The following is a 13,032-nucleotide window of genomic DNA, read 5'->3' as shown; positions in this document are numbered from 1 at the left end:
CAACATTGCACTCTCTTCTTTGCCTGGAGTTTAAATGCTTTAAGGATTATGTTCCACAGTAAACAAGATGTTCAGTCTAAATTGTATAGACTTGAACAGGAGTTTCTAATGAGCACATAGCTAACAGACTCTTAAGCCTCATGAGAAGCTGCCTGTCCCAGTCCGGAGTCCTTTCTTCAGTAATCAAAATAATTTGACAGAGATAAAAAGAAGTAGCTTCTCTTCACTTAAGTGCTTCATCTTACATAAAAATCTTGGATTTCCTGTTTTCTGGAGACCAAAACACTGTCCAGGGAACAAAGCAATTTAGTTTGATTTTTTTTTTTTGTCCTATCTGTCTTGGTAGCAAATATTTTGCTCTAGTGGAATGAGAACACAATTAATGTAGGGCAAACATTTATGTTCCTAATTACGAAAGCAAGCCAGCCAGCAAGATCAGCATGTCGAGCTGATGGGGCAGATCCTGGGAGAGGTCAGCGGGCAGCTGGCCAGTGGGACAGGCCATTGCTGTGGTCCATGCAGGGAGGGACCAGCCCCAAAATAGGGGCTTCAGATGCCTCAATCTAGGGTGGAGCTGGAGCTCCTGCCTGCGTGCTGGCAGTCCCATAGCCTCCCTTTAGCTCAAACGTGCTTTTAGTGGAGGATATTCAGATTCCTGAGCTGTATGAGATCCTGAGCAATAGATAGTCAAAGATAGCAAATTTTTTTTAATTACACTACCAGAATTAGTCTGTTTTCCTATTTCTTAAAAATAAATTCTGAGTGTAATATGAACAAAATTGAGGCTATATTGTGGAGCTTGCTCTTTGCCATTGTCTCCTGTTGGGAGAAGCAGGTAGTGGCAGTAGGCTCTCTGTTCACAAGCAGAAGTGATGGACCTTTGAGAGGCAGAAAGAAAAAGACACGCACCAAGTCCCACGTGCCTGGGGAAAGATCACAAATGATAATTCTGAACATGTCTTTATTTTAGAAGATAATCATTTATTTCAGTGCCCTTTTGGAGCACAAAGCTTAAATATACGCCATACCTTTGAGTCTATGGCACAGTGAGTCATATGGTTTTGAATGTAAATAGGTGTTACAAACTCTGTCAGTCCTCCTGTTCCCAACCAGGCAGCCTGGGAGGAAGCTGAACCAACTGTTCCTAGGCAGTAATGTACATTTACATAAAATGTTTCACATTTTTCATGTTTATTCCATGCAGATGGCTCCATTTTGAACATCCAGAATTTGTTTTGACTTTGTGACTATAGCTTGTAAACAGAGAGTTGGCTGGCATCTGTACTGGGTATAGGTAGCTTTTCGTATTTGATCTAAAATTGAGTGAGGCTGTAGCCAAACCATTAGTCAGTCAAAATAATGTTGCAAGCTGGTTACAGGCAGCATATCCAAACCATGAGGGAAGCCTGAATTAGAGGCAGTAGCACTGTCCATAAATTGACAAATTGATGCGCTAGTGGTGTTTCACTTACACAGCTACTTTAGCCAGACTCTAAACGTGGCTTTGCAAATCAAGGCATCTCGCTATTAAACGTTTTGAACTGAATATCACAGAAGTTCTCTTAAGTGAACGTGTTGATGCGAATAATACAGGGAAAATGCATAGATATACATATATTTATAACTCAAGATACAGAAAACTCAGTTGCATCACTATTAAGCATGAAAACACTAGTGCTGATTCTTATCTGTGTGTATTACATGTATGGAAATGATTTTCAAGGACAGATGAATACCAAAAATGTAAAGTTCTCTACTTTTTGTTTTGTCAGATCCACTCTTAATCTTGCAGATGAGTTTTAGGGCTATTTTTCCTGCTATCAGTATTTAAATGCTTTACCTCTTTTCTATATATTAGTTATAACAGAAAGGGACACCGATTTTTGATTTGTTACTTGAGAGTGTAGCTGAGCCATCTTTTGCTTTAAAAGGTTCCCTGTGCCTTTGTCTTCTCTAGTTCAAGTAATTAAGTTGAAGGGTAAGTAGCCAGAGTATGTTCAAAGGCCTTGGCTTTATTTTGTTAGACCTAATTATTCCAGACAATACAAAATATTTTTCAGTAATTCCCCCTTACCTGTTCAGAGCATATCTGCGCTTCCTGCTTATCTGCGGGTTCAGTTCTGCTTGCACGTTGCTCAGATCTATCACCTTGCTGGAGAAATACATGATTTGTAAATCTGAAAGGATTCCCCAACAGCTACCATAAAATTAAGCTGTTAAAGAGCTCTTGGAGCTTGTTTAAATGTAGACCTAAACAAACCTCTTCGCTGTTTAGCTCAAGATAAATCTTTTAAAAAGTCCTGTTCTAAATCACTTCCTAATTTTAATGAGTTTATATATCAGCCTTTGCCAGATTTTTACTGTAGCTATTCTCCAAGATTACAGCCATGATAAAGTAAGGACAAAAATTGTTTATTATATGTTATTCTTCAGAAGCAAAACTTTTTCCCCCAGAGGCTGTTGGGAGAGTTATTGATTTTCTGCCACAATGTGAAATGTGTGACCTTTATAATATGAGCAATGATTACAAGGCCAATAAAATGACATCATTCTGTTTAAACTTTAGAGTTCGCAGGGCAAATAGCAAAATGTGCCACATTTAATGATGTCCACGGACGTGTGGACATTGTGTACATTGCCTGGCTTCAAGTGAGACTGAAACACAAAGCAGGCAGGCTCTCCGTTCCCAAAATACCCTGTGTTTGTGCCAGGAGTGGGGGAACAGGAGTATATGTACCAGGTAGAGCTGTATCTTTTCCCAGCTCTTACGGCAAGAAGTCACTGCTTTTCTGAGAGCAGACTTTTCTAAATGTTTGCATCTACCAGTGCCACTGACAAAACTCCTCCTGATGTGATACAGGATGAGCTATTTGGGCACAGCTGTATACATTCGTACAGATTTTCCCCAATCCACTGCATATGCATTTACAGGACTAAATTCTGTTCTTGTAATACTGCTTTAGCCACTTCATTGCAGTTCCTCTAGAGTAGCCGAGAGAAGGCTCCGTCCCAAATATACAAAGTATAACCGCATGGAGCATATTGATATTTTAATACATGTGAAAACAAGGAACACAGAAAGCTTTAGTCAGGCTTGGAGGGGGGTGCCACAATCTGATTCACTAAAATAATTTCAGAGAATAAATTTATGGGAATTTATCTCTGCATTTCCCACTTCAGTCACATCAGTCTGTGTCCCCACATTATTTTCTTCCAGTCCTTCAAAAACTCATTTTTGATCCATTAGGACTTGCTTCAGCCAATTCTCTGTCCATTCTCCAGCCCGTTACCAAGCCAGAGCCCCAGCATGGAAACGAGGGTAACTGTGATTTCCCTTTGGCTCAGTATTCGGTCCAGCTAAATGTGAAGCCAAAGCGCTCGTCACTTAGAAAACACAAGCAAAGCAGCACAACGCATTCAAGGCATTGCAGAGGAAGGAATAGGGATAATTTTCTTTCCCATTTCTGGCTCATTGTGTAATATCAATAATCTCTGTAGCTTTGTATTATGCTTCCGTAAGTGGCTCTAGTGATTGATTAAACACCTTAGCTTTTCTTTGGCGTTTAATCAATTGCAGCAGCAGTTTATTGCTTGGTGTATTACAAAGTAAAAGAGATTATTACTTAATTATTCTGAAAAATAGCAGCTTGCAGTTGTTGCTACCGTGGATACGTGTCTACGCTGACATTGGTGTCACGCCATCCTTTCCTTTGTGCCTCCTCGTCTGTGTGCTGGGAGAGAGTGTGCAATTCCTGCCGGGTCATGCACAGTCAGTCCCTCAGCCATCACCAGCACAGTGCAATTAGTGATGTTAAATAAATAATTGCTTACGGTGGGGCTTCCCACAGTGCAAAGAGCCTGATTCTGCCACTTGCTGGGTACCTTCAAATCTCACTTAAATTTTAGGCAATGTCCTTATCAACCAGCCCACGTGAATGTGAACTCACTGTCAGGTACAAACCGCTTCTGGAAACAATTCAGCAAGAATTACATCGGTACCAGGAGGCATTTTGATAGCCCAGGGTGCAGCACTGGATGTGTGCACAACTGGAGATAAATCAGATATGGGGAATGTTATTGGTACGTGAGTGTGAGAAAGAAAAAAAAATAACATTTTGTGACATCCTCTTGAGGATCTAGGAAACGGCAACTCTTCTGTTTTGACACCTGAGGTTTTCTGCCTTGAGTGCAAAATTGAATCCATATGCAAGAGTTCAGAAAGAATATTGTGGTGTGATAAAGCATAAGGATTCAGGGTAGCATACACATCTGTGCATGTAGGGGTACCACAGGTATCGTGATCAGTATGTATTCTTATCTATCTGCTTGTGGAATAGGATCTAACCCACCTGTATTCCCATGCGAAGGGATAGTCCAATATTTAGAATAAAAAAATGGGATTTAGTTCCTTGCTTTGCCCCTGACTTTCTCTATGATCATAGGCAAGGGTATTTGTCTCCTTGTGCCTCAGTTTCCTTTTGTGAATGGGAGTAACCATTGTTCACTACCTTAGAGAAGCATATGGAATGAAGGACTGCTAGCTGCTCCTCCATTGTGACAACGGACACCATCTAAATACTTTCAGTAGAAAAATGAAACCTCTTTGAAGCTTTGATGCTGCAAGGATTCGTATAAATTAAAGCTGTGCCCTTGACTTGAACAGGGCTAGTCAATGGAAGACCTGTGACAAAGCATCCACTGCAAATTTTAAGCATTTCCACAAATGATTCTAGGGGTTATTGGGGTGGGTGGGGTGGGGTGTCACGTTGGTTTATGAGGGAACAAAATTGAACCTCTTACGTTGTTTACTTTTCCTCCATTATGATAGTAGAGGTCTGACTAGGCAGCTTTGTGAATCCAAGAGGTTGGTAGTGCTCTTGCTTATGCTTAAAGCTGGCATTGCCTGTGAGTAGTGATGCTTTGGCCAGTCCATAGAAGTCACGCAGCATCGTATGCCGGTTTTGTGTCAATGGTGCAATGGCTTTTGCAAGTACTCTAGCAGAATTGGAGCGAGCAGACGTTGCTGTCCAGTGACTAGGAGAAGTTCATGTTTCTTTGAGAAGGTGCTGGATGGTCCTAACCATTAAAAGAGTTTATTTTCTTACTCCAACAGATTTCCCCTCCCCTCCTTGACGTTACCAAATTTATTATCACTTTTGTCTTTCAGGTGTAACCTGTCTTTAGTGTTGCAGACACATCAGCCAACCATGCATTAAGAACTGGGCCCTTACTTTAATTCAGTATAATTTTCTTTTTGTCCAATAATTTCACAAGCACTAATCCACACTTCAAATGCAGGAGATACTTTGATCCCCAAATTGTTCAGCACTTCATGCAGGAAAAACCGTAGGCCACAGTCATGAAACTCCTAGAGGATGGCTGCTGGCTTCCTGTGGCGGAGCTGGTTGTTGTTTTCCCCCCTCTCCCTTCTTTGCTCTAACCATTTTGTCTGTCTATCTTGTCTTGTATTCAGTTTTCAAAGCAATTGCCATGAAGGGCTTCCTTTTTTTAGTGCCTAAAAGGGAACAATAGATTTTTAGAATAAGCATATATATATGGTTTTTATATGACCATCTGTATATGCATATCATATCTATCATCATATCTATACTTTAATATACTAAGTTCAAGTTAAACAAATTAATATTTATTATTGTTATTTTTTATGAAAAGGTCTTTAAATGTATCCTTAAATGCACATGACATTTAAAATTATTCCAGTGCTGGATTCCTGAAAAAGTAGATGACCTTTTCTCTTGAAATTGGAGTGTTTTTTCCTTAACAGTTATATTAGGCACAGAAGATTAAATGTTAACCAAGCTGTTAAAATGTATTGTTTCCCTTTGAAAGCTAATCCTGTTCCTCATTTTCATTAATGTTGGCTCATTCGTTTTTCCTTTCCTTTCCTTTCCTTTCCTTTCCTTTCCTTTCCTTTCCTTTCCTTTCCTTTTGCAACTGTTTTTGCATGAAAATGCAGAGTAGCAATAAAGAGATTTTTTGTAAAACTTGCTTTAAGACTCTTCTCTTTCAGATCCAGTTAAAGTTTTTAAGTTCAGTTATTTTAAAATTCATATTCTTCAGTTCCGTAAACAAAAAAAAAATGGAGAAATATAATGAGGTGCAAAGCTATTTTCTAGCCCTCACTAATCAATAAATGCCAACAAAATGGGGATGGTGTAATGTCCATAATTTAATTGTCTGCTGTTACCAGGTCACCACGAGACAGTAGCAGAAGCGGGGAGAAGCTGGAATTGGCCATGTCCAACCTCACTGCAGATGTCCTGGAATTACTCCTGGAGTTTGTTTATACAGGTTCTTTGATCATAGATTCAGCCAATGCAAAAACCCTACTGGAAGCTGCCAGCAAGTTCCAGTTTCATACCTTCTGTAAAGTCTGCGTTTCATTTCTAGGTAAGAATCACTCCATCTAGTGAGGTTTTAAGATCTTATTTTAAGGTTTGTAAGCCTTTCTTCTAAAAACTCTTAAAAGATAATTAGGAAACCCAAGATTAAATATAGTAAAATAAAATAAAATAAAATTTAAAAACCCACGTTATTTATTTGGGTTGAGATTTGAATTTAAAATGCTGACACAGTGGCCAGTGGAAAATTATCTGAAAAAGTGTAGCCTGTTGTTTGAGTGGCAACTGTTTTCACATCTTGGATAGACTTTTTTGTTGAATCTTCTTTCCTACTTGGTATGCTGGTGACATTCTGTTTCCCAGAGGTTGATCTCTGCACAGATACCAGGCTGTAACGCACAGGTTGCTTATAACTGTGACAGCAAATGTCGAGTGCTACACCAGGCCATCTTGGTCAAGCACTGAAAGAGTTGGAGCTGGACTCCCACAGAGGAGTCAGGATCTGCAGTTTTCTTGCATCCATGAGAAAATCCTTCACACGTCCAATGTTCTTGTAAACAAGATCTGGTTGAACTACTCCAGGTTGAATGTTCACAGGGTTTGTTCTTTCATACAGAGTTATGGTCTGATGGATATGTGTCATCACAAATGGTGGATGGGAATGAAAGGTTGCTCTGCTCTCTCTTGGTAACTCATGTGCCCTGCGTGCACAGGGAGCGTTTGCCCCAGAGAGGGTGTACAGATCAACATCTTAACCAGTGCTTCTGTCCATCCTCTCACGGCCACATGAGAAGCCCATTCCTTCTTGTCTGGAGCACCACGTCATCCTGCTCCTTGCATTTTCTGTATATTTTCCAATACAGACTATTTCAAAACAGTCCAAGGTGACCAGCTCAGTTAACTAAGCTTTACTGGTCTGAACTGGAACCATCCAGCCCCATTTCTATCATGGCAGAAGAGGAGCCAGAACTGGAGCTCAAATGAAACACGTTGGTTCAAATTCCTGCCTGTATCACACGCCACTTCTTCACTAACATGGCTATAGTATCAGTTAATAGACAGTAATAATTTTCAAATTATTAGCACAAACTTACTAATACAAAAAGTGTGAGCTTGATCTTATATCACTTACTTCCCGTGTCCAAGTTCCAAATATCTTTTTTGGACATCTGATTTCTATTCAGGCTCCCTCAACTTGGTATGAGAGATGTCATTCTCTCTGGAGCCCAAATATATCTTCAACCCAGATGAACTATAGGTTCTTCTTGGGCAGTTCTCATTTCAAATTGACATCTAGAATTACAGAGTGTGGATGATGAAAGTTTAGAAAATGTTGCACTCATTTAAAAAAAAAAAAAAACTAACTCAAAGGAGTCCAGTTTACTGCTGTGTTAATTTTCACTGCTAAGCTGACCTGCTGGCAAGATGAGTGGTGTGACTAGGCTGGTACAATGCAGGCATCAGTAAAGGATCTGTGGTATTGTATTCTTCTCTTCTTTCCAGCTTTTTATATGTCACTTGTTTAAAAGTCTGTTCTCAAATGGGTGGGTAATGGGGATTAAATCTGTGCCTTGCAATCCCACTGTGTTGGTTGTGCAACTTGAGTGAGGGCTCTGGCTTTGGCATTGCTTTCCCCCAGCTTCCCTTTACCACCTTTTAAAGTGATTAGAACTTATGGCCTCTCCAGGAACAGATACGTTTAAGTTGCGCTATCTCTAAAGATTCAGCCACAAAACCAAAATACATTTATTTCACTAAATCAATGTGAGATTTCTCTTTTCCAATAGTTAATATTTGAATTCAGTGAACCATATTGCGGTATGAAATAGTAGAGTTGGTTATAAGTTCAGTGATATATGGGGAGTCACTGGAATTTTGTATTCTCATTTGGAGAATTCATGGAATGTAATTGCTTAATTTTATTTATAGTTGTGACTGGATTGCTCTACAGAGATAGTAGAGCATTTGCCATCTAAAACGTTTAGGGAAAGGCATTTTTTTCTTCTCTGTGGCTGTGTTTTTTCTTTTCATCCCAGCCACCTCTGCTCCCCACAAAGCAAAAATACGGTAAAAATCAGGGTTTTTTCCAGGGTTTCTGGAGGATTCACCAGTATAAACAGTGATTTTTTCCCATTAGTGGCCATGTCTAAATACTGAGAGAAGTGAAGGGAAGTCCAAAGAGGCCCAAAGAAGTAAAAGCCTCAAATGAATAGGTCTGTTCAGCCCAGCACCATCTCAGGGGAAATTCAGGTCATCCTTTTTCAGCCGTGAAGCTCCAGCAGGGTCCTAACTGGTTGATGTCCAGGCAGCTTTTGTGTCTCTATCCGGGGGTTCTCAGCAGCGTTGGGCAGAGGCACCCCAAATCCGCTTGCACTTTCTGGTGGAAACATGCTGCAAATGTGTCAGGAAAATTGTTTCATTACGATGGGAGATTTCTTAACCAGCTTCACTGGGCTAATTATAGCCACGTTCTCTCTCTCCCCCACATGCTGTCTCCTCTGCTTTTGTCTAGATTATGAGAAATGACAACAGTTTTGTGCCGACTGATGCAACGATGCTGACAAGTTCGTGCAGGCACCATATGATAACTGGGCAAATGTTTGCAAACTGGTCAGGACATCATAGGTATTTCCTCCATCCATATGGCTGAAGACTTGAGGTTTTTTTCTTTTTTTTTTTTTCATATTTGTTTTATGCTATCATCACAGTCATGGCTCAAATCGGATTTCAGGAGATTCATTAGTATCACAGTTTGGGTCCGTGATGCGGGGACCCCCATCACAGGAGAGAACAAGTTCTGAGCTTGTACTTCAGCCTGCTGCTGATAAAATAAAAGTATTCTTCCATAAGTCTAAAGAAGTTGGTGGAACCTGTTAGATTCATGGAGAAGAATAGGAAAGAGCAGGAGCTCTGAATTTTCTTAGTCTCTTGGGCAAAGGGCACAAAGACAAAGTTTGCAAAGAGTATGAGAGGGAGCTATGAGAAAAACTGGACGGACGGACCAGTGGTGAGACCTGCATGAATAGGCATATGCACCTGAGGGAAGAAGAGGCCTTTACAGTCCTTATGAATTCGAGAGAAAGTATTGTGGCTAATTTTTTGTTCATCCAAGGTGGAGAATTTTGAGCCAGCTGGAGAACCACGCTGCCCGGCACTGGAGAAACTGAAGCATCAACCATATCTGGAGATAGGAGAAATAAGTAACGCTCTCACAGGAGAAGTGAAATCTTTTGGACAGTGAATGCATCCAGAAGTCTTCCAGCTATCGTCCATCTTCACATGCTTTTGACACTAGTAGGAATACCTGAGGAATAAGATCCTCATCAGAATGTACACAGAGTATGATGAGGAAATGCAAGTTTTATGCTAATTTTAGTGATATCCAAGTCATCATCTAGAAAGCATCTCTAAGTGAAAATACAGTACTTAATGCACACAGAGGGGGTTTACATCAACCACTGAGCTTCCATCATACTGTTACCGCAATCTTGCTGAGTAATCCTTCCTACATACCATATATCTCTGACTTTATCTCAAGTCGTCCCACTCCCAGAAGTGCAGTCTTAGCAGTCTGCCTGGCTGCTTATCTTATGATGACTCTGCACAGGATTCCATTCCAAAATAACACCTTAACGAAGTGGAGAATACCGTCTGCTGATCTGCAATATTGTGATATACATAGAAACAAGTATGCTATCCAGCACTATCTCGAACCAGTGAGAACCTACTAGATTACACCTGATATCCTTAAAGTCCACTCATAAGTCTGTTATGAAATGTCCTTGAGCATTGGGAATAGCTTAGTAGTCACATGTTCTGAAGGGACTCAAGGTGAAACTCCACAAAAACGTGTTATTACAAGTCCAGTGTCACTGTGGCAAAAACAGCAATTACTGTAAACATGTCAGCGTCCAAAGGAAAACGTCTCAGGAGCAGATGAATCAGAACTGGTCCTTAGCTGTCTCTGTCATGTTGGCATCCTGAAGTGCCCCCGGACTGCAAACGGTCAATTGGAATGGGATATATTATATAGCAGAAGTCTATATCTAAGTAGTCATGTAGGCTCCCTTTATAGTCAGTGAAGAGTAACAGGCATCAGTAAGGCATGGTTCTGCTCAACCTGAAGTCATTATCCAAAATATTACCAGATTAATCCAAAATGTTACCAGATTGCTTCTTGGAATTCTTTGTTTATGAGTGTGCAGGGATACTAATGTGATTGCTCAGTTACACCATAGACAGCTGGAGTCAAGAGAGATCAATCTAGCCCCCAAAGTTTGAGTCAGAGGTGAAAAATGGAGGGTGTGTTTTTTCTGTTCACAGGGTAGATTTTCTGTACCTCCTATAGCTGTTGCCCCAACCTCTGTCTTGCTCACCTGCAGTGAATCACTCTAGTTCACATGCCAGCCCTCATCTTAAAAAGACATCACTGTGCCCAGCTTGCTGTGGTGCTCATCACATCAAAAGTGATGAAGTGCACAGAAGTGCATCAGCAGCCTCCTGAACATACGGCAATTGGCATCTCCCCAGGACCCCTCTGTAAATGGCCTTATCACACTTGCTGAATCAGGCAGGGATAACGTCATTTGGGTCTGCCACCGAGCGGTTTCTCGGGGAACAGGAAGGAGGGAGGCTCAAAGGGACAACATGGAGCTGCTTGGACACCAGTGTACCAAGCTGCATCAGTCACCCAGCATTGTTAGAGGTAGAAAAACCTGTCCAGCTCAGAAGAAACCAGTCGTGACCAGTGCTTTCTCTGCCCCACGCCACAGGCTCAGCTGGGGATGGTATGGGAATCTCTCCTGATAGAGGTAGACCCAGTCCCTTGAAGGCGAAGACTCATTCTTGCAAGTCTTTTCCATCATGTGCTAGTAAACGACTGCTTAATGAGTCAAACTTGGTTATCACCTTTATTATAAACCCTATGAGGATAAGGTGGAGCAGTGTCAGATTTGTCTTTGACTTGAGAGTTTGCCAAGTGATGATGAGAGTTTTGGGCTCTGTTAGATGATTATTTTACCCCCAGCCGTATGTATACATGAAACCGTGCCAACAGACAGAACCAAGGAACCTAGAAGAGGGTTTTGGTTCTTTTTTTTGGAAAAGCAGAAATTTTGGGAGGTTTGTGCTTCATAGCTGTCAGTTTGCAGCCTGTCTCTGGGCAGTCTTTGAGTGACAAAATCTACTGACGGCAAACAGTGCCGCTGCTCCAGTCTGCTTGAGGAAATGGGCTCCTTGGAGTCAGTACAGTCAACTGATGCAAAATGAGATAACCGCTTTTCAAGATTGGTGAATCTGTAAAAGAAAATAAAAAGAGTGATGGGACAAAGAAAAAACACAAAATTCCTAATCTCATGCCAGGTTAAAAAAAAAAAAAAAGTAGGTCATAATCCCATTTTAATAAAAGCCACGTATAGATTTTGTGCAGGTTTTAAATCTGATGATGGCAGAAGCTGGGTGTAGGGAAAAATCCCCAAGCATTTCCAGCAGAAGCAATCTGATGGGAGTTTTGTTTGAAGAGATGTGGGACTATCGCACATTCCTGTCCAGTGCTCTGAAATAGTGCACTAGGATATGACACTGCCCAAATGTGATGTACTTCTCCTCCGACAGTGCAGAAGCCTGCCACTGGTACCGATGTTGTTGTGACCTGTTGCAGTCTGTCTGTCTCTCTTTTTTTTTTCTTGGTCCTGTATCTTAAAAGAATATATTCTGCCTATTAGTAGTGGCTTGGTTAACAAAAGCTGAGAAGAATCTGAGAATTCCTCTTATAAATGTCTGAAATTATTGGGTTTTTCTTCAGAATAGCTGAAAAGGAAAAAAGTGCAGTCAAGTGTATGGTGTAGCACACTTTTAACGCAAAGCTACACGCCGTGCAGTTACTTCTGTTTGCTGCGTAGAAGATAATGCCGTCTCCTCTGTGCATGATTTTCTCTGAAACCCACTACACAACATTTAACTGTGTTTTGCATAAGGGATGTCATCACATTCAGCAGCAACAAAATTCCTTTGATAAAAAAAAGGGGGGAGAATGATTTTTTTCATTTGAAGTAGCTTGGTAGCTGAACAGGGCAAAAATTATCATAAAGCAACAGCAGCATCCTCAGAAACGTCCTTAGTGCTGTTTGCATTTATTCTTAAGTGTCTACACTGGCGTTTACATCTTTGCGGTTTCTTAAAGCAACATTGTAGGCAGTAGAAATAGCAGCAGTCTCTTGGCTGGGTTCCCGTCCCTTGGGAAGCCCCAGATACTATTATGTCAGTAGGTTTCCCCAGTGCCTTGTGAAAGCTTACACGAAAAGCAAACTCAGAAAGTGCTTTTCTATCTCCATCCCCAGCTCAGCTGTTAGACAGGCTTTGATTTTGTACTTTAAACCCCAATCCTAAAGTAACCCAGGGTGCCGCTTCTAATTAACTCCCTGAAATTAATTAGGGTTGGAGGTTTGTCGGTGGCACTTATTTTTTCATGATCTTGGTAAAAATGTGAATCTTGCTTTTAATTATACTTTAAACCCCAATCCTAAAGTAACCCAGGGTGCCGCTTCTAATTAACTCCCTGAAATTAATTAGGGTTGGAGGTTGGCACTTGGCACTTATTTTTTCATGATCTTGGTAAAAATGTGAATCTTGCTTTTAATACTTGCTTTTTGCTTTTTTTTTTTTTTTTTGC

General features: G+C 40.8%; 1 protein-coding gene across 1 annotated transcript in view; it reads left to right on the top strand.

The window, feature by feature from the left end:
• KLHL29 (kelch like family member 29) overlaps nucleotides 1-13,032 on the top strand; it is a 145,578-nt gene that overhangs the window by 80,811 nt on the left and 51,735 nt on the right. Inside the window, exon 3 of the mRNA XM_009273877.2 lies at nucleotides 6,212-6,411. Coding sequence (XP_009272152.1) covers nucleotides 6,212-6,411 — 200 coding nt within the window. The remainder of the gene's footprint in view (nucleotides 1-6,211; nucleotides 6,412-13,032) is intronic.

The sequence above is a fragment of the Aptenodytes forsteri genome, unplaced genomic scaffold (genome assembly GCF_000699145.1).
Source record: "Aptenodytes forsteri isolate BGI_AS27 unplaced genomic scaffold, ASM69914v1 Scaffold175, whole genome shotgun sequence".
Lineage (NCBI taxonomy): Eukaryota > Metazoa > Chordata > Aves > Sphenisciformes > Spheniscidae > Aptenodytes > Aptenodytes forsteri.
This window is presented reverse-complemented; position numbering and strand designations above follow the sequence as displayed.